Source organism: Symphalangus syndactylus, chromosome 13, assembly GCF_028878055.3.
Source record: "Symphalangus syndactylus isolate Jambi chromosome 13, NHGRI_mSymSyn1-v2.1_pri, whole genome shotgun sequence".
NCBI lineage: Eukaryota > Metazoa > Chordata > Mammalia > Primates > Hylobatidae > Symphalangus > Symphalangus syndactylus.
In genome coordinates, this window is record NC_072435.2 from 92,289,010 (window position 1) to 92,311,098 (window position 22,089).

At 34.0% G+C, this 22,089-nt stretch overlaps 1 protein-coding gene across 4 annotated transcripts in view; it reads left to right on the plus strand.

Moving 5' to 3' along the window:
• NEDD1 (NEDD1 gamma-tubulin ring complex targeting factor) overlaps window positions 1-22,089 on the plus strand; it is a 59,678-nt gene that overhangs the window by 31,589 nt on the left and 6,000 nt on the right. For all 4 annotated transcript variants that reach the window (XM_055236707.2, XM_063614266.1, XM_055236708.2 and 1 more), the window contains 8 exons: window positions 9,803-10,032; window positions 11,434-11,635; window positions 12,013-12,208; window positions 15,224-15,352; window positions 17,392-17,439; window positions 18,379-18,581; window positions 19,472-19,628; window positions 20,528-20,684. In XM_055236707.2, coding sequence (XP_055092682.1) covers window positions 9,803-10,032; window positions 11,434-11,635; window positions 12,013-12,208; window positions 15,224-15,352; window positions 17,392-17,439; window positions 18,379-18,581; window positions 19,472-19,628; window positions 20,528-20,684 — 1,322 coding nt within the window. The remainder of the gene's footprint in view (window positions 1-9,802; window positions 10,033-11,433; window positions 11,636-12,012; window positions 12,209-15,223; window positions 15,353-17,391; window positions 17,440-18,378; window positions 18,582-19,471; window positions 19,629-20,527; window positions 20,685-22,089) is intronic.

Here is a 22,089-nt window from a genome sequence, read left to right on the forward strand (position 1 = left end):
CAATAAGTATACAGTTAACCAAAAAGAATATTGAGTGCTGTGAAAGCAATAAACTGCAGAGTTCCAAGGGAACCTAAAGGAGAGACACGTAAGCCATTTGGGAAAAATGGAAAAGCATTTTAAAGGAAATGATGTCTCAGTGGCAGCCTGAGGAAAAGTCCAAGTTATTCATACCTGGGTTTTTGGGGAGGGACCAGAGAATGTGATGAGAGGATTTGGAGAGCATTGTAAGCAGAGGTTATCACAGCGTAGAATGCTTACCACCATATATTGTGTTTCAGCACTGTGATCATTGCATTGAATTACATTGTCTCATTTAATCTTTGCTACTAACTTGTAAGGTATATGTTCTCATTTTACAAATGAGAAAACAGATTCCAGGACTTTCAGATCATACAGCTGTTAATTGACTATTTTACGTATCAGCTCTTCAGAAGTGGTAGCATTTTCTTTTGTATATCTAGCTCAGGAGCAGCTGAATATATACGGGTTTGAGGATGAAAAGCTTCTGGAAACTTTACACTATTTTATTGTCTCTTTGTGCAGGAGTCCAACATGTACCTATACCTCTTCCTCACACAAGTATCTTTTAAAATTCTACGTGATAGGTTGCTGTATTGTTAATTTTGAAAGGATTTTCATTGATACTTTGCACAGGGAACTGAATTAAATATATCTTTTAGTTTAGGAAAACAGTAAGGCTCAAAGCTTATCTCTTATCTAAGGTCAGATAAACTAGAACTTGAGATCTTCATGGGCCTGCTGCCTCCTGCTTGGGCATTCTGCATCTCTGTAGGATCTTCTGATATAGCTTTATGTGATAAGTCCCACATTTATTTGGAGAGCACTAGGAGTAAAGCACCTTAGCTAGCTGAGTGAACTTGAACAAGTTACTTAAGTCTCAAGCCTCCTTTTCCTTATCTGTCAAGTGAGAATAGTATACTTTCAATGGGATTTTTTTTTTTTTTTTTGATGGCTAAATGAGATGGTGAGTGTGTTTATCACATTGCCTACCGTTTGGTAAGAGGTCAGTGAATGTTAGCTGTTATTGTGAGCTTTTAATGAATACCAATCCATTAAAATACCTTTTGTGATTTACTTCTCTAAAATGGTTTGAACATCTTTAGATTTAATGTGTTCCCTCCAAACCCAGTTGCAACTTGACCCCAGTGATCATATTTTGTGTTTTAGACTGATTTAAAAATGAGAGCATTAAAGAGGGTGAAAATTTGACTAGAGTCTGTTGGTTTTTTTCCCCTTTCCCTGGAACAAATGGTTATATTTGTTTTGTGTACCATTTTATTTCGTTTTTCTTCAGTAAGTTATACCATTAAAACAGAATACATGGGCTAGGAAATGCAAGTTGGCTTCTGCTGGTAAGGATGCAGTCCCAGTTTTCTTAGTGAGGAAAGACAGTTTTCATGATTTTACATACTTACGTTTTGCTTTTATGGGCAGCGTAATTTAAACCTTTGGAATGTTTTTTTTTTTTTTTTTTTTCAAATTAGTTTTTTTCCTGCAAGCAGTACTGCCTGTTTTATCTGATTGTGGCCCAAAGCATGGAATTGCTACTTAATGTTTATTCATTAAAAAAACTTTTATTAAGATTTCTCAAAATTCAGTTCAGTTTAAAAATATTGTGGCCAGGCACAGTGGTTCACACCTAGAATCCCAGCACTTTGGGAGGCCAAGGCAGGCAGATCGCTTGAGCACAGGAGACCAGCCTGGGCAACATGGTGAAATGCCATTTCTACAAGAAATACAAAAATTAGCTAGGTGTGGTGGTGCGCGCCTATAGTCCTAGCTAATGAGGAGGCTGAGGTGAGAGGAAGGATTGAGCCTGGGAGGTTGAGGCTGCAGTGAGCCATGACTGTGCCACTGCACTCCAGCCTGGGTGACAGAGTGAAAAAAAAATTTTGTATGTGTATGTGTGTGTATAATATATATGATGTTCATTTAAACAATGTTCATAAAAATGTCAAATCTGTCAAAAAGTTGACATAATTGAATTCAGTCTGTTACTTAAGCCCAATTTCTTGTTGATCAATTTTACTTATTGAGAAAAATGGTAAATAGGGCACATCTATGATTAAATTAAAAATTTTTCTATTTTTGCTTCTATGAACAATCATGAATTTCAAATATTTAAAAATGATCAAATTAGTGTCTTCATGAAAGTGATAGGAATGTGGAATCTCACAGAATCTACATCATGCTGAATTTTATATATTGAAATAAGATTTCCTGAGTATATTTAGAATCCAACTTCGAAATGTCTGAGCTGAATTAAAGTTATTAGCTTTATGTGGATCACAGTGTCTTTCTACAGGGGAAAAGAGCCTTGCTGCTTCTGCAGAACTCCTGGGCTGACAGACTACTTAGGTTATAATTGCATGTCACTCTTTGGCAAGTTCAACATCTTAGGCTCACAAATAGGTTAACTTGTGTTACCTTTCTCAAGCTGCAGCCTTTTCCAAAGCAATTACAAATGTCAATCTATTGCATGGATTCCTTAGATTAAAAAATGATCTTTAAATGTAGGTTTTCTGTGACATTTCAGTGTATGTTATTCAGTATATATTAAATCCATTTGCTTTTCCTAAATGAAATGTTTTATGTATAGATTTTGTAAGCATTAATAGTGTGCTTGAGTATGGAGATCTGGTAAATGTAAATATTAATTACATTTTTACAAATAATAGTTTTCTCAAGAATGAATCTATTCTAAATTGGTTTATTTCATTGACTGGTTATATTTATACCAGAATTGCAGCACTCAAAAACTTTGACTACAAAGACTTTTTATCTAGAAGTGGTCTTTTTTATGTTATATAGGAGCATTGGTGTAAAATGTTTATATGATAACATTTCTTTGATTCTCTATATATTTCTGTAGTATTTGTATACACTTGACTAGCCTATATAATATGTTCTTGAGCAATCTTATAATTGACATGTAGGCATAAAATAAATGGAAAATCTGTATATTTCTTCTTAAAGACTTTTCTCCTTCTGTTTTTCTCTTCTAAATTTTCTTCAGTGGAAAGCTGTTTGAAAGATACTTTCTGACAGTGTTTCTATGTATAGCTCTGTCTTCTATCCATATAGTTATACTCATTCTGTTTGTCCAATCATGTTTTCTGCCTGTTCTCATTAGTGATCTACCCTGGGTATCCTCATATTATTAGTCTTCATAACCATAATTTTTAACGACTAGATGTATTTCATTATTCAATGCCATCATTTACCTAAACAATCTCAATTGTTTTATTTTCCAAATTTTTATAATAAAAATGAGCACATGTTAATATTGTTTTCATAAGTATGTATCTTCTGATTTTTGATTTTTTTCTTTGAGAGTACAAGTTCTCTTTCAATGTAATTTAGTAACAGGCTTACATTTTCTTTAAGAAGCTTGAGTGTTACTCTATTATCTTTGGTGTCAAATGTGTGATGTGATTTCATAGCTTTTGAAACCCTTTTAAGTCACTAGTTTTTTATTCCTAGGTTATTCAAAGGAATTTTTTTTTCTTTAAAGCCAAGTAATTTTTCTAGAATATATCTTGATGTTGGTCATTATGTATTGCTATTGTTAGGTACATAGTGTGTTTCTTTTTTTTTTTTTTGAGGCAGAGTTTCGCTCTGTCTCCCAGGCTGGAATGCAGTGGCAGGGTCTCGGCTCACTGCAAGCTCTGCCTCCCGAGTTTACACCATTCTCCTGCCTCAGCCTCCCGAGTAGCTGGGACTACAGGCGCCTGCCACCACGCCTGGCTAATTTTTTGTAGTTTTTTAAATAGAGATGGGGGTTTCACCACATTGGCCAGGATGGTCTCGATCTCCTGACCTTGTGATCTGCCCGCCTCGGCCTCCCAAAGTGCTGGGATTACAGGTGTGAGCCACCACCCCCGGCCCATAATGTGTTTCTTAATATGTAGTTTCAGGTCTTTTTTTATTTTTGGAAATTTTTCTTAAATTATAATTTTTAGTATTCTTTTTCTCTCTTTGGATTTTTTGTTGTTGCATTTTCTTTCCTTATCTTCAGTGGTTTATCATTTTTTCTCAAGTGTTTTTAAACCTTTTTCTTATTTCTTTTTGATTTTTAAAAATTCCTTCCTTTTTAACCTGTCTTTAAAGTATTGTCTGTTGTGTTTATTCATTTTTGAATTCCTTCTAAATTAGCCTTCATTTTTGAAGAGATTTAAAAAATTTCTAATTCTTTCCCAAGTTCTGACATTTCTTTTCTGAGTTTTAAATTTATGTTTGTTTCGTAATGTCTTGTATTTTTTTTCTTTCTGATCATCTGTTGAGAATGTTTTTCTCCTTGTTCTCTTTGTTTTTGTAAGTTTGTGTGGGATATATCTGTGAAATTAGTTTTAGTTTCCCTGAACTTCTAGACAAAAGGAGGTCAAAGTGGCTTTTCTAACTTCACAGAGCTCCCTATTGTTTTCATATATATATACACACACACACACACACACACACACACATATATTTTTTTTAATGACTGCTTGCTTTCTGGGGTTCCCTGACTCTGCTCTACTTTTCCACCTGTCTGTGAACCTTTGTTGCCTTCAGCTCTGTTGCCTCCATCCTGTTCAGGTTTGCTTTCACTTCTAGCAGATCTCCTCAGTATGGGGCTCCGACCTGAGAGGGAGGCACTTGGGCTGGTCAGTTTTGGAATTCTCTGGCTAAACTGCTCTTGTCCTTCTGACCTTCCTGCAAACCTGTAGCACAGACCTGTTAATGAAGTGGATATTCTGGGTTTTGACTGAGGTTGTAAAATTGGCCACCATGCTTTTCTGTGAATATCTTTTGGCTGTTAAGGGCTGCTTCTGTTCTCAGATCTGTCACAGATTCCTTGCTATTTCCTTCTACTTCCTTCTGTACAGACACCAGTACCATGAAGGACTTATGGTTGTTAATTGTTTGACCTCTCAGCATGCGTTTGGGGGTTCATGGGGATACCTCATCATCTAGTTTCATGTAAATGTTGTCTGCGGGATTTTAGTTTTTGGTCATCTAGTTTATTATCTGTTGTAAAACACACACACACACACACACACACACACTCACATGCTGTGTTGGGGATGTCTAAGACCAGATTTGGTCATTCTGTAGGAGAACTCACAGGATTCTGTATATAGTCATAGTCATGGCTACGATTTATTTTATAGTGAAAGAATACAAAGCAAAACCAGCAAAGAGAAAAGTGCATGGGGTGAAGGCCATAGGAAACCGGATGTTAGCTTCCAAGGGTCTTCTCCTAGAGTGGATGTGCTTAACCCCTTCCAGGATCAAATTGTGACAACATATATGAAATGTTGTCTACCAGGGAAGCTTGTTAGAGCCTCAGTGCCAAGGGTTTTTATTGGGGGGCTGGTTATATCTAGGAGCCCACTGCCTAGCACATACCAAAATTCCAAACTCCCAGAAGGAAATTAGGTGTTCAGCTGTGGTTCAGCCTTAAACCATATCTATCACAAATAAGTTTAGGCAGAGTGAGTGAGCCACTCTTATTATGAGTTAAGGCAGTGGGACCCCTTCCAAAACCCAAGTTCGCAGATGCTAGCCAAGGACCAACCCTGAGTGTGGGACTTTTTAAAGATAGACGGTCTCAGGCCTGCTTTTCTACATACACATACACACACATACGTGCACACACACACGTATGCATGCATACACACGCACGCATGCACTCACAGTATTGATGGACATTCAGAAACTCTGCCACCACCATAACCAGTAACTTCTCAAGAGACCTCCCATTGAAAGGATTTTAAGCAAAAGACAAATATGTTGAGATTTTTCAGGTTTGAAGATGTTAGTTACTGCAACAGAGTGGAGGATGGATAGTAAGCCACTGAGAATGGAAATGGGATAACTATGCAGTGGCTTAGGTGACAGATGATTTGTGCTTGAAATAAGGCCCTGGGAATCAAGAAGATAGGTTGGAGTCAAAGGAACACTATGTATATTTATGGCCATATATATGTGTGTATGTTCATATGTACGTTAAGATGTTTGTATTAATTTCTTACTGCTTTATAGTGCCTAGTAAGAAGATGATGTGAATGTATGTTCTTATCTGTGCAAAGGGAAGGCTTTTCTAAGCATAAATATAAAGAAGTATAGTTATAAGTCACTGGCAACAGTTTGATAAATTTAAATATATAAAAATTTAAAACTTCTGACAAAAAGCAAGACAAAAATTCACAAAATTTAAATGAAATGGGGAAGGTATTTACAATGTATGAAAGCATTAATGTAAGAGCAGTTGCAAATTAGTATTTTAAAAATCTTCATAGACCAATAGAAAATAGGTAGAGTAGAATAATGAGCAGTTTGCAAATGAAAGACAAATAGTCATTTCATATTTTCAACTGAGAACCTTTAAGGCGTGAACATCAATGAATTACAATTTTTTTCATAAATTAAAAGGATAGTAATCAGAGTACTTGCAAATCAGAAGTAACCCAAATGTCTAACATGATATTATTTAGGTAAATTAGTATACTCATGCATTCATATCTTAAACAGCTATTAAAATCATGTAGAAAACATTGACATGGCTGTTTATAATAAAGTATGATTCCAGGTTTTCTGTTGATACTCTGCTGAATACACAGAAACATACATACACACAGAAAAATACTTAAAGGATACACCCTCAAAATGTCAGCCAGCTTTTCTCTGGGTGGGGGGATTATGGACGGTTTTTCTTCTTTGTGATCAAAAAAATTTTTTTCTATTAAATAATTATCTTAGTAGAGACTGACAAACTATAACCTATGGTCTAGCCAACTTATTTTTGTAAAGTTTATTGGAACACAGCCATGCTTTTCATCTATATATTGTCTGTAACTACTTTTAAATAAGTTTTCAAAACCTTCCCCCCACCTGTAGTGAGTGGTATGTTTTTTATATTTAGAAACAACTTCCCTCCTCCACAAACATGCAACATTCTTACACAATAATGTGTTATAAGAAAAAATAGCATTGCTGCTTATACTGCTGGGATTTTTCCCCCCCCATAAGCTTTTTGATTTAGTTCTTTTCTTATAAATAGTTTAGTCTGGAATAAGATAGGGACTTAATGACTTAAGTGCTGCTGATACTGAAATAAGTTAGTATTTATTTTAAATATAATTTGGAGGCCGGGTGTGGTGGCTCACACCTGTAATCCCGGTACTTTGGGAAGCTGAGGCAGGTGGGGTGCTTGAGTCCAGGAGTTTGAGACCAGCCTGGGCAAAATGGCAAAATCCTGTCTCTTTAAAAAAAAAAAAAAAAAAAAAAAATTATATATATATATATATATATATATATATATATAAATATACACACACGTAAATATATTTTATATATAAATTATATATATATATAATTTAGTAAATCATTGTTTTGTTTATCCAGGATTCTTAGCTAATATCTTAATGATATTCTAAAGAGAAGATTTAATAGATGTAGAAAGTTAAGAAATGAAATTCTGTTAGTATTATCACAGAAATAATTGGAGGCATTTAAAGAATTCAATGTGATTACTTAAGGGTCTTTAAAAAAATATGTAAAAGATGGTTGAATGGTGGGTACATAAGCAATGATGAGCAAGTAAGTTATGAACTTCTGGAAATGGTGATGGCTACTGTGTACCTGATTCTGTACAGAAATGCTATTTAATCCTCAAAATAATTGTGTCAGGAAAACAAGAGTGTTTTCTATTATGTAAATGAGAACCTGAGTTTTGGAGAGTTTCAGTAATTCACCTAAATCATACAGAGGTTTGCTGAGCGTCCGCTGAACTTAGGTTTATCTGAAAAGAACATTTATCATTATATTTAGCCTTTTTTTTTTTTTTTTTAAATAGGCTGCCATGTAGGTCCCAAGAACTTGAAGTAAGATACAGAATTTAGGTTTTGTCTTGATCAAGAATATATTTTTAACTGGTTATCAAGTTGCGTTATAGACAGTGGTAAGCTCTTTGTTGCTTGATACATGCAAACAGATTCTGGATAACCATGTTTTAAGGATGTTTTAGGAAAATTCCTGCTGTTGCTAAGAGGTTAAACTTTATGAACTTCGAGAATCTACCAGGTCTGTGATTTTTATGGTGTTTTTAAAAATTCTACTTGTGTATTTGTCTAAATTTAGATCATGTGAAGGACCATAACTATATGAACTCCTAAAGTGCTGTAGAAATCTTTTTAGAAATCATGTTTTGCCTTATATTTTGATATGTTGTGTATGACTCTGTAATCATTAACATAATGCACTGAGTAGCTCTGTGTCTTTTATATAGTTAACATTCATGTAGTTTATTTTTTCTTGAATATAGACCAGAGAAAAGATTTAACTATTCAAGTGGATATACTTTTTCCCAACAAAAATAAAAACTATATAAACCCAACATTTTCTCTTTGTTCTTTAGTCATATGAAAATGAGCCAAATTTAATGAGTTAACATATTAATTGTCTTAGGTGCCAGGTGCCTAATACTCCTTTTTGTTTTTTTTCTTAGCATTTGGTTTCTGTATTTCTTAGACATTTTTTGTTGTTGTTGAGAGCTAATATATATTATTTGAGACATTTTAGAATTAAGTAGAATATAAATTCGTAGGGAAAAATTAGCTTAAATGTAAAGTACTTAATTCTTCGCCTAGTAAATGACAACATCAATACAAGTTTGACAGTAACATTTTAGTAAAAAAGAAAAGTAGATAAAATTCAGTTAGTTTTAATCTAAGATCAGTTTATTCAAACTAGATCTTTGTTTATTCTGGTCTATGGAAACTAGGAAGAGAGAATATCTCCACTACCTGCAGGGATTTGTGTTTAGAGAAAGGCCAGCATTGCCCTCAGGCTAATGGTTTTGAAACAATGGATATAGTCCATCCCCAGTTTAGAGTGTTGCCAGTTTTTCCTTTGTGGTTTAATTTTTTTAAAATTATGCTTCAAGTGTTGAATTGTCAGTGCATCAGATGCTCAGATTCAAACAAATGTATCAAAGTATCTAAAATATAGAAAACAAATACAAAATATTATTGCTTTTTTTTCTCCCAGTATTCCCTTATACTTGTTCGTGATTTGACTGTGACTAGGCCTTTTATATATGGTGGATGTTCTAACCCTGATGAATTAATGTAGATAATCTCAATGTATTATATTTTTCCTCTGAAAGGGGAAGATTGAGGTAGCTATACTCCAAGATAATAAAATGACAAATATTAATAGACTATTGATTGGTATGTTTCAGGTATTGGTATGTCATCTTATGGTCTACTGAATGACACTGTGGTTGTCATGATTGAAATTTGTTACCCTTTCTTTTCTTTTTTTTTTTTTAAGACAGAGTTGGTTTTTGTTTGTTTGTTTGTTTTGTTTTGTTTTTAAGACAGAGTCTCACTCTGTTGCCCAGGCTGGAGTACAATGGTGTGATCTTGGCTCACTGCAACCTCCGCCTCCTGGGTTCAAATGGTTCTCTTGCCTCAGCCTCCCAAGTAGCTGTAGTTACAGGTGCCTGTCACCATGCCCAGCTAATTTTTGTATTTTTAATGAAGATGAGGTTTCACTAGGTTGGCCAGGCTGGTCTCGAACTCCTGACCTCAGATGATCCACCTGCCTTGACCTCCCGAAGTGCTGGGATTACAGGCGTGAGCCACCACGCCTGGCTGAAACCTGTCACTCTTACACATCAGAGAAATCCTAAACCCCATGTGAATAGTGTGGTTGGCCATAATTTATATGGCTTATATGAAATGTCCTTATGAATGCTTATAATTACATAAAATTTATTCTTTCATTTTTATAGTCTGTTCGGCACTTGAAGTACTCCTTGTTTAAGAAATCACTACTAGGCAGTGTTTCGGATAATGGAATAGTAACTCTCTGGGATGTAAATAGTCAGAGTCCATACCATAACTTTGACAGTGTACACAAAGCTCCAGCATCAGGCATCTGTTTTTCTCCTGTCAATGAATTGCTCTTTGTAACCATAGGCTTGGATAAAAGAATCATCCTCTATGACACTTCAAGTAAGAAGTAAGTGTGACATGCTTATTTCTTAATTTAGTAACAAATAGCTATTATTCCATTACCAGGCATATTTGTGATTTGTATAGACCTCTGATTAATGTCCAGGGGTCCTAAAGTTTGTGCAGTTGATGAATCTAGTAAGAAAGAATTTTCTTCTCATGCAGAAAAAAAATAGATTGGTTGCAGGTAGTATTTAGAGTACTTCTGAAACGTGAACATAGATGACATCTTAATGATTTCACATTTTAATTTTAGCATCTTTTCCACAATATGATAAAATGCATATGTTTTTAACCCAAATGATTAATTTGCTTTAAAACTGATTAATTATCTAGAGGAAGGTTTAGAAACAATTGACATTTTGGGCTGGGTAATTCTTTGTTGTGAGGCGCTGTCCTGGGTATTGTAGGATATTCATCAGCATCCCTGGCCTCTGCTTACTAAATACCAATGGCCTAAATGGTGTCCAGACATTGTCAGATATCCCCTGGTAGCAACCAGGGACAACCTGGGAGCACCCACTTGAGAAATACTGATTATGTACTGGCGTACATAATCTTCTAAGCATTTGGGCCCACTGTACCCTCTTCTTGTTAAATTTAGGTATGCTTAGTTAGCTAAAAACAAAAACAAAAACAAAAGAGTGCAAGAGTGATATAGTTGTATTCAAGATGCTTACCACTGTCTGTAGATCATGTGGAGTATGAATGTTACTACAAGGGAAGGTCCCACTGTCAGCCTTTATTATGATACTAGAATTTTTACTGTTAGGACTTATTTGCTGTCTTCTTTTATGGAACAATTTACTGAGAGCCCAGTAAGCCATTCTTCTCTTCTACTAGACACACCAGTAAAGAGCTCAGCTTCAGCAGATCACCGTCCATATTTCTTTATTAGCTTCCTAAGGATCAAGCATGTGAACTGTGTTCCTCTTAGCTTTTTGGCTAAGACTGTACAACTAAGAACAAAGTAACAGCTGCTCCCCTGTGAAAGATCATAGTTCTCATGAGACCTAAGCAGGTCAATAAATGGAAAGTGGATACTTACGCTCTCCTCAACCCTGAGGCCAGAGCCCCTGTTTGTGGCGTAATAGACAGTTCTGCTACGTTCACTGTCAGAGTAATAATTAAAGAAATAGGTGCTGCTTCTATAAGATGCGGAATGTACCTATTGGAAGTGAATAGAAAAGTAAGGTGGAATGTTTAGCCGTTCTCTACATGCCATTTTATTAGAAATGTCTCTAAGTCAAATTCTGAGATTATACTTTAAACAAATATTTGGGATATGTGTGCTCTTTGACCAGTTTGAAGTGTTAATAACTCTGGTTTTGGTATATAGTTACTTATATAAGCTAACATACCTGTACACACTAACATATCTACACATACTTTGTTCTCCTTTCCAAAGGCTGGTGAAAACTTTAGTGGCTGACACTCCTCTAACTGCAGTAGATTTCATGCCTGATGGAGCCACTTTGGCTATTGGATCTTCCCGGGGGAAAATATATCAATATGATTTAAGAATGTTGAAATCACCAGTTAAGACCATCAGTGCTCACAAGACATCTGTGCAGTGTATAGCATTTCAGTACTCCACTGTTCTTACTAAGGTGAGACATTTTCTTTTCAGCATTTTTTATTTTATTAAATAAATCTAACTCAGAATATGGAAATTATATGTGGTCAATTAAACAGTATAGTTTTGTTTCATAATTACATAATGATTTTACATGTAATATATAATAATTTTAGTACAAAGCCATTTGATACTTAGTTTTAAAACTTTTTTTTTCTTCTTATATATCTCTCTTTTTAAAAGTATTTTAAATGACATTTTGATTTAGAGGGAAACTCAGATCCTCCAGCAAGCTTAAGATTTGCAAGGAAAAAAAATACATTTTTTAATCTAACAGTGAATTTGTAAAATATTAATGTATAGTATGAAACATTAGTAACCTGAGCTTTTAAATATTCCATTACATTTCAGTCAAGTTTAAATAAAGGCTGTTCAAATAAGCCCACAACAGTGAACAAACGAAGTGTTAATGTGAATGCTGCTAGTGGAGGAGTTCAGAATTCCGGAATTGTCAGAGAAGCACCGGCCACATCCATTGCCACAGTTCTACCACAACCTATGACATCAGCTGTGGGGAAAGGAACAGTTGCTGTTCAGGAAAAAGCAGGTAAATGTTGCTTATACATTGTTGGAGGATTGGTTTTTTTTGTTTTTTTGTTTTTTGTTTTTGGCTTGCATATAATTAGCACATTCTTCAAGAACCTAGAACTCAAATTTATTTGAGTACTTAGGTAAAATTAGTAGAAGTGAAAATCATTGAAGAAGTGAAAATAGTAACTCTGGCTATTAATTTCAAAAATGTTAAAAGGCCCTTATTGTTTAGCTGAATTTCTCTTATGAGAAATATTATCTTAAAAATGGAAGGAGGCTAACTCAGAAATTATTCATCCTTAATACTACTACAGACTGAATGGCTTTTCATTGTGTCTTCAGATTAACCAGTAGAAAATATGAAACTTTGACACTGTCTTATGATTTGATCTCCTCATTAAATAAAAATAAATGAGAATGTTGCAATTTTTAATGATTTCTTCTTCTCTGATGTAATTGATGAAACAGTTCTGAAACAGGATTCATTTAGACTTTATTGATGTGTTATATGATAAGCTTTCTCATACTTATTGTAGAAAATATTTCTTGCTCACAATAAAGGAAATATTCTGTAAATTCCTGAAAACCTTTTCATTTTTATTTTAAGAAGTTATGCTATACTGTCAGCGTGCAATAAATACTTTAAAAAGTCTACATTGTATACTAGTATGTTTCCAAAATATTGTGCTCAGTAGAAATACATATATCCGTGTCTTTTAAATTTTTCAGGATAAATACTTGGGCAAAAATAATTATTGCTGTTTTCTTTAGCATGATTTTGCTATTTCCAAGTAGAAGCAAAACTTTAATTTGTTGATCTTGATAGTGTGGAGTAGTATTTTAAAGTAAGTATATTCACTATAAATTTCCTGTGAATATCTGTATCATCCTTATATAAGAGCCATTATATATTAGAAAAATAATTAGGTTCTTATTTAGGAACTCCTGGAGACAAAGACGATTGATATCTACTTAAGGAAGAAATTATTTTTGAAATATAACTTTGAGTAATGTCTGCCAACATGTTGAATTAACAATATTATGAAAATTATCTTTTTTCAAAATTTTCAAAAATTAAAATAAAGATTCTCTCATTCACTGTAAACTCTCTGAAGTCTCTCCATTATTCATTTAGTTTTATAATAAGGCTCTTGTTTAATAAAGACAGCATTAATTTGCAAATCAAAGACTTGGATCTTTCAGGGCCATGGATTAACGATAACTCTTGGTAGATTCCCAACATTTCTGGCAAAGTGAGTGCTCTGCCCCCAGAAAGTTAACAATGTTTGTGTATTAATTGTATTTTGAAATGATTGTCATCTTACAGAAAAGTTTTAAGAATAGTACAGACAACTCCTGAGCATTACGCTTTGGCAGATGCACTTTACAAATTTTGCCACATTTGCTTCATCATTCTCTTTCTCTTCCTCTCTCTGTCTCTCATTCTCTCTTTCTCTCACAAACACACATTTTTCTTTGCCTCTGAAACACTGAGAATAGTAGACTCAGTCTCAGATCTGTCACTTCCGGCCAGGATGCCTTTAGGCAATTTTCTTAACCTTTCTGGGTCTCATTTTTTTCCTGCACACATTTAAGATGACATTTAACATTTAGGGTTATTGTGAAAATCAGAGAAAATGTAGTGGAAGTAACTGGCACATGGCAGGCACTCAGTACAGTATGGTGTTGATACTATCATTGTGGTCATCATGATCATCACTATTACTATTTTAAGCTTTGTATAAAATTAAAGTTCAGAAGAAAATTCTATTGCTTCTGTTGAAGTTGTCCTGATTTAGTTATTTCAAATAATTTCTCTAAATTTGTTATTGGTACTTAGTTTTAGAAGGAAATCATCATTTAAGAAGAAAAGAATAAGACTTTAGCGCTGTTTTCAAATGATACCAAACTTCTGTTTCCTAAAGTTTCAGAGGCTGGAGTTATGCATTCAAACATGTTAAGGACCTAGAAAAAAGGAGAGGAAATTTCTTCTTTAAAACAACTGGACTCTTGCTATAGACACTCTTCAACAATAGTACAAATGATTTGGTAATATTTTAACTTTATAGCAGGTATTATTAGAAAAGTTTATTTTATTAGCCAGTCTTGGGCATTTTTGGATATGCAGGCTGTTCTTTGTTTTCATCTCAGACTTCTCAGTTTTTCATTTGGGCCTGAGATGCCAAATAAAGCACTTTTTAAAATATAATACAGTAATGTGCTACCAATCCTGATGGCAGACTTTAATCAAAATTTTTGAACCTCTAAAACTTTGTCCTTACTCCAATAATGAAACAGAAGCTACTGAGCCTGCTGAGCTCCTCTTAAAAGGTCCCTACCCTAAAGCCAAGCGTTTATACACTGCCAGAAAAAATAAGAGCTGCCGTCTCTTTATTGTTGTCTACCATACTATTCTTTATGAGTTTGGTGTTCTGGTTTGCTTCCTCTTTGAAACTATGGAGGTTAGTGAAGTCATTTGAGATCTGTAATGCTGAGGGCAATGTTAAGCCCCCACTGTTAGTGAAAGAAAAGACAGAAAACCCTTCACTGCAAGTCAGGGAAGAAAAGTAACATTAATTGAATCCTGCTGTATGTTAGGCATCGCTCTATATGCCTTACAGACTGAAAAAAAAAATCATATTTGTAGATGATCATGAGTCAGTCAATAGCAAAAGTACATTGTGTTCAGTGTACTTTAAGAGAGCAGCAAAGTATATAAATTATTTTAGAAACATTCCAACAAAATGGCTAAAATAAGGTATTGCTGTATGAACAGATAAGCTGTTTTCTTTTGAGGAACCTTTTGTTCCATGAAAATCCTAGTTAACTTTAGCTCTTGTCATATTCTGTTTTATTGTTCCATGAAAATCCTGGTTAACTTTAGTTCTTGTCATATTCTGTTTTATTCTCCTTATGCTCATAGTTGTCATATTACCAACTATATGAGTGATACATTAATTTTTACAACCTAGCTTATGATAAAATTTATTTAGATGTAATAACATTGATTTTTATATCTAATTCCTATAAGGTTTGCCTCGAAGCATAAACACAGACACGTTATCTAAGGAAACAGACAGTGGAAAAAATCAGGATTTCTCCAGCTTTGATGATACTGGGAAAAGTAGTTTAGGTGACATGTTCTCACCTATCAGAGATGGTAAGTCTGTTCAGAGGATCCTGTTCTCTTGCTGGTAGTCAGTATTTTTATTCTGGCTAAAAGATGTGAATAATAGTTTCAGTCCAATTCTATTCATGAATCAGTTTGCTAATTTTCTCCATCCCTGGGGTGGTATCTTTTTCTTTGCCCTTATATTTCAAATGTTATCATTGTAAAATATATGCTGGTAATTTTCACATGGGAATTATGCAAATAGCTCTCAAGTTAGCATTTTAATTTCCACAAAAGTTTCTTGAAGGAAGTTTTTACCTTCATAGGCAATCTGTCCCTTGTATCTACTTCTAAATTAATGTTCCTAAAATTTTAGATGTTTTGATATGCAAAAAAGTCTTCCTAATTTAAAAAATTGTGTGTGTATAGGTGTACACCTCCCCCCACCCCGTAAAAAAGTTGCCATAATAAAAAGCAAATTTTGCCAGCTTGATAAATAGAAGCATTATTTGTTATTCTTCATAGTGTGTGAACTAAGTACATTGTTTAGGTGTGTCTTTTTGGTACTAACATCCATAATATTTTTCTTAGTGGAATGGAATTACCTCATTGCTAACAGCAATATTAATAACATGGATACATTTCTAGAGGGTAATTTGACAGAGTTAATATATTCATACTTTTTGGCCTTGTAATTCCATTTCTACAAATTTATCTCAGAAAATACTCAGAGAAGCCCACAAAGATTTGTGTATTTATTATTACAAGTGTATCATGTCAACAGCAGGATCTCGAAGTTGTTTCATGCACTCATTATCTTACACAATTTAATTTTTTACTTTAAAATTGTCTCTTTTCCAAATTGTCTACAATTTTATAGTCAGAAGGAATAAATACGTACATGGTGGTACAGAATTATTGAGTATCTTCTGCCTTACCCTGGCCTGCAAATTTCTATTTAAATTGCTAAGTCAAACTGAAAGAGGAAGGATTCTTTTCTTTCAGGATGAAGAGAAGTCAGACTACATCAAACTACATAGTAAAGGGTAAACAGAGGACGGATATAGGTGGAGAGAAAAATGACTAGTGCTGGAGTTGAGAAAGGTTTCTGGGATTAGTGCCGAATTGGGAGTTTTGGCCAGTGAGACTCCTCTGGAGCAACTTTTGCATTGAAGAATGTACAAAGGGGCTTTTTGGAAGTGTTTGAGTTTTAAATTAAATTCTCTTTAATAGTTTTTAAGACAAATGAATAAATTACTTTTTTCTTTAATTACTTTTGCTATGTTTAAAAATGTTATTAGCATTTGAGTCATACGCCCTCCAGATTCATTACGGTTCCAAAGTATTGATAAGGAAGCTAATAACTTCTAAAAGTATGCATGTACATGCTGTGCAATTACTGGGTACATGTACACAGATGCACATAGATGATATTTCTCCTGATATAATTGTGTGTTTATTGGCCATTTGAATTTCTGGTGAATTTGTTAATGACTTTGGCTTATTTTTTATTAACCTGTTAAAGTTGAATTTTACAATTTTTGTTATGGACTGGCAAATGAATATTACAGGATTAAAATAATCTTATACATATTTTACCATAGAAATAAACACTAATAAAACTTTGTTCTACTTTGCAAAATATTTTTGTATTATTTCAATTGATCCTCAAAGCAATTTTGTGAGATTATCTGGACGTTATCCCCATTTTATAGATGCAGAAACTGAAACTTAATTGCATTTGAGACTTGTCCAAGGTCACAAAGCTATTAAGTGGTATAGGCAGAACTGGATTATAGCTCTCCATAACCTACCCCCTACCCCAGGGCTTGTTACACTATACCTTGCTGCCTCATTAAATGACTGTACTATAGAATTATCTGTTCATATTTGCTGCTAAAGTGTGAATGAAGCTAAAATAATGTAAAAGAGAAATTTAAATCAGTACTCTCCCACCTTTAACCTCACTCATATTTAGCTTTTTAGGATTGTTAGTCTCTGAACTCTTTGGGAAATGAATAAGAAGCCTAAATTGATATGGTTTCTTTTTCACTAGTTTTAAAATTTGATTTTCTAATTTGTTATAGATGCTGTAGTTAACAAGGGAGGTGATGAGTCCATAGGCAAAGGAGATGGTAAGAACTACTTAGAAGTATTTTCATGAAAATGAAAAGTGATATTGTATTATCTATGCTGTGTAACAAATCTCTCCAACACTTTGAGGCTTAAAAAAACAAACATTTATCATCTCATAATTTCTGTGTATTAAGAACTGAGCATGACTTGGCTGAGTACCTTTGCCTTCAAGTCTATCTTCCTGCTTCAATCAGGATGTCAACCAGAGCTTCATTCAACTTAAGGCTTAACTGGGCAGGGAACTGTTTCCAAGCTCATTCCTATGGCTGTTGGCTAGAGATAGCAGTTCCATGCCAATGCGCTTCTCTATATATGGGGCAGCCAACAACATGGCAGCTGGGTTACCTCAGAGCTGGTGAGCAAGAGAATTCGAGAGGGCATCCAAAATGGAAGCCTTGTCTTAAGATTATGTTAACAACCTTAATCTTGGAAGTGACATCTCACCACTTTTTCATATTACTTTTGTTAGAAGCAAGTTGCTAGGTCCAAGCCATGTTCAAAGGGAGGAGATTACCCAAGGATAGCAACGCCAAAGGCAGGGGTCATTAGAAGCCATCTCAGAAATTGCCTTCCAAGATACATACGGCAGATATATACCAAATTAACAATTTTCAGTTATCAAAAACTAATACTGACTAAAACATTGTGTTTTGCTGTTTTCAAAGTATTTTCACAAATAATATCTTTGAAGCCTTGCTACTCTGGGAGATGGATATCATCATTTACATTTGCAGATCGGGAAATAGTCACAGAAAGTTTAAGACTTTTGCCCAAGAATACACATCAATTGCGGGGTATATCTGAGAAACAAACCAGTCTTAAGAATGCAGATCCATATCTTCTCCCATGTTAATCTGCCTATCATATTAAATGCTTTTCTTCAGTGTCCAAGATTGGAGGACACCATGTGCACATGCAGTTTTTCCCTCTTTTCTCAGGCTTTGACTTTCTACCACAGTTGAACTCAGTGTTTCCTCCAAGAAAAAATCCAGTAACTTCAAGTACTTCAGTATTGCATTCTAGTCCTCTTAACATCTTTATGGGATCTCCAGGGAAAGAGGAAAATGAAAATCATGATCTGACAGCTGAGTCTAAGAAAATATATATGGGAAAACAGGAATCTAAAGACTCCTTCAAACAGGTATTTGCCTGAAAATGATACTGAACTCACTGTATGTGTTTATCAGTAGAAAGTGGGTGGCTGCCAGTGTATGTATCCTAATTATTAACAGTGCTATACACTTATTCATAAGTCTTGATGTCAGTTTTTAATAACTACAGAATACTTTGAAATCTCGCTTTGGATATGTTGAAGGTTGCAGCAGATGGAAAGTTGCACTATTTTTCTAAGATGAGATATTTGATATATCTTGATAAAGTGTGCAAGAACACTTTATCCCTGAATCCTTTTAAAGTGTATTTCATTGCAGTATACAACATCAAGTTGGTGGTTAAATCATTAGAGCAAACTGATGGTGCTAAGAATGGAATTTATCATTGTTACTTTCTGCTAAAATGTATATATAATATAGAATTTAATTTCTTATGTAAGTGTTCAAAGTGATCAAAAATTACCAGGAAGGCCAAGCCAGTTGGGTGTACAATATGTCTGTATTTTCGTATTTATTGTTTAGAATGATATTAAAACGATACCATGTAAGAAGTACAAAAACATCTTTTGATTTATTTTACAAATATTATTGACTAGTTACCACATGCATGATGTTTTTGTTTTTGTTTTTGTTTTGCCAGTTATCTCTATTTTAAATGATACTCAACAGCAGGTGCTCAGTAAATGAGCTTTTCCTTATCATGTTATTGTTGAGATTGTTTTTGATTAGTAAATGTTACTTTATTTTGCCTCTAGTTCTCATTTTTTTTTTTTTCTTCTTCTATATCTCTTCCTATTTTCCTTCATTTCCCTGAATCTACATACTGGGACAAAAGAGAGAAGTAGGCAAAAATTATATGGGTAATATGAGTAAAACAAAATATTGTATATTAAAGTCATTATTTATTTTAAATATAAAGTTAGCAAAGCTGGTCACGTCTGGTGCTGAAAGTGGAAATCTAAATACCTCTCCATCATCTAACCAAACAAGAAATTCTGAGAAATTTGAAAAGCCAGAGAATGAGATTGAAGCCCAGTTGATATGTGAACCCCCAATCAATGGATCCTCAACTCCAAGTAAGTACATGAAACTTCCTGATGTTTGAAAGTGTTTGATGGAAAAATCATCCCAATTATTTAACTTGTGAAGGAGAAATAGAGTAATCATAGACTAAAAATGTTCAAAGAGTTTAAAGTTTATGGACACTTCTGTTGTGTGAGTGTTTAACTAAAGACAATGAAATGGATATGAATCGTTAAATTCAGGTACGTTGATTTGCTCTTTTGGTGTGAATTAGATTTTCAGTGTAATATGTATCTTTAATATGGTAGAGATAGAATTATTATGTAGGACCCTTTGAAAAGGGGTGGTTAACTACCTGAAAATGTCTTTCTCTCTTTCATATTAAAGTCTTATCCTTAGAGTTTGTGCTACAGACCCATACAAACTTCATCACATTTAAAGGAATATTTGGTTTAACTCTAAGAGTTATCTACACAAAGCAACTCTTTGTTTAGAATCAACTCCTATATAAATATCTATATTTTACTTGAAGGTTTCTGTGGATATATATTGCATTAGCTTAAACTCTAAGGCTTTTCCTGTAGCAGTACTTTACTCCTATTTTCCTTCTGTTTGTTTTTAATAGTCTTGGTTTATCTAGTTTGTGGTGCAGCTTGTCACATTCATCTTTTATAAGAGGAAATGGTTCGTAGATTCTTCAAGATTAATCCCTCTGTCATGTGGTATTACATTAGACAGCTGGCAGTTTATATATATAGATAAATGACTATTAGAAATAATGTTATAGAAAGTTTCTAAGATTTGTATTCCAGACAGTGAATTTTTCTAAATGTCACAGGAACACTCTTCTTTGCCAGTTTTTCAAGTTTCCACATGCCAAATCTTATTTAGAAATGTTTGATGTCTCTCAGTCCAAGTCGACTATTAATATTTTCTTCATTCTTTATTTTAGATCCAAAGATAGCATCTTCTGTCACTGCTGGAGTTGCCAGTTCACTCTCAGAAAAAATAGCCGACACCATTGGAAATAACCGGCAAAATGCACCATTGACTTCCATTCAAATTCGTTTTATTCAGAACATGATACAGGAAACGCTGGATGACTTTAGGTAGTAATTGAGAAACTACTCCTTCTATCTAGGCCTTACTTGTTTTTTTTTAGATGTAAAACCAGAACTATAGATAATGTTGTTGGTTACTATTGTCTAGGTTCTGGTAACCCTAAAGCCATAGAAAACATGATGAGTTTTGTTGATCTTTTTGTACTGCATTTATTGATTATGAGCCAGGAAAAGGCACATTTACCTAGGGCAATTATTAGGTAACTCAGCAGGGCAGTCTAGCAGGCCGACTGCCATTGTGAACTCTTCTTATTATTAAAATGTGGACAAGTTCTGGTAAGCTTAAATTGGGTTCTTACCTGCAGTGTGTTCATAGATCTATTAGGTATGCTGTGTGCAATAATGTAGTAGAAAAAGATATTTTAAAGCACAGTTCTGAATATTTTCCAGTAGAATGCATCAGAATGTAATACTTAATCTAAAAAAAAAATTCTTTCTCAGACTTATCCTTGTCTTTTTCATCCTTCAAATTGTGAACATTGTAAGAATGTGTTCTACAATGCTGCTTTCTTTTATCATCTCAATATTTTTGGAAGTTATCTTCAATTATTAAAATCATGGGTGCCTTTTTCCCTTTCTAACCTATAGTTAATGTTGTAGCTCAGATGTGGATTACCGTAAGCAAGAATGTTGGAGAAAATGTGCAGTTTTTGTTGGTGCATGCTTCCTTTGAATGTTTAAAAATACTTTTAAAATATATTTTTAAATGTTGAAAAATACTTTTTAAAGAAAAATTATAATTTTGGCATTTACCCTGCCTAGTATATGTACCAGATACTAAGGATACAAAAATGAATGATCTGCCCACAAAGGCCTTATGATGTAGTTGGGCTAGGTGCAGTGTGTTCTGCTATGTGTGTTTCTCTTAATGTGAATTAATTCATTTGAGATCAGTAAAATAGAACAGTCTTGACAATATGATGAGGAAATTTTGTTTGTTCATGTAATAGCAGCCAAAATAAAGTACACCTGAACACAGCTGAATGCAGCAAACCCTGTCAGCATCCATCTCTTTTTATTCACTTCCTCTTGGCTCGGCTGTGTGCTGTTAGAAGTGCTTATTTTGTGATTATTTGCCATCTTTGGGCATTTTGCTCTTGCCTCTGTAACTTGATAGCCGCAATCCTTCTATCCTCTTCCATTAAGTGACCATCACTTCTTCACAGTAAGGGTATTATTCAGTAATTATCTATTAGATTTTTACTATGTCTTTTTAACTATGTTAGTATTTTTATTAGGACTTAATTGTTTTTGTTGTGCTCTGGTTACAAAGTTGCATAGGTTTTTGAGTGCTTTGCCCTAATCCTTTTTCCCTAAGTTCTGTTATTTTTAATACACAGTGTTAAAGAATATACTTTTTTTCAGGAGTGCATAAATATTTATAGCATAATAG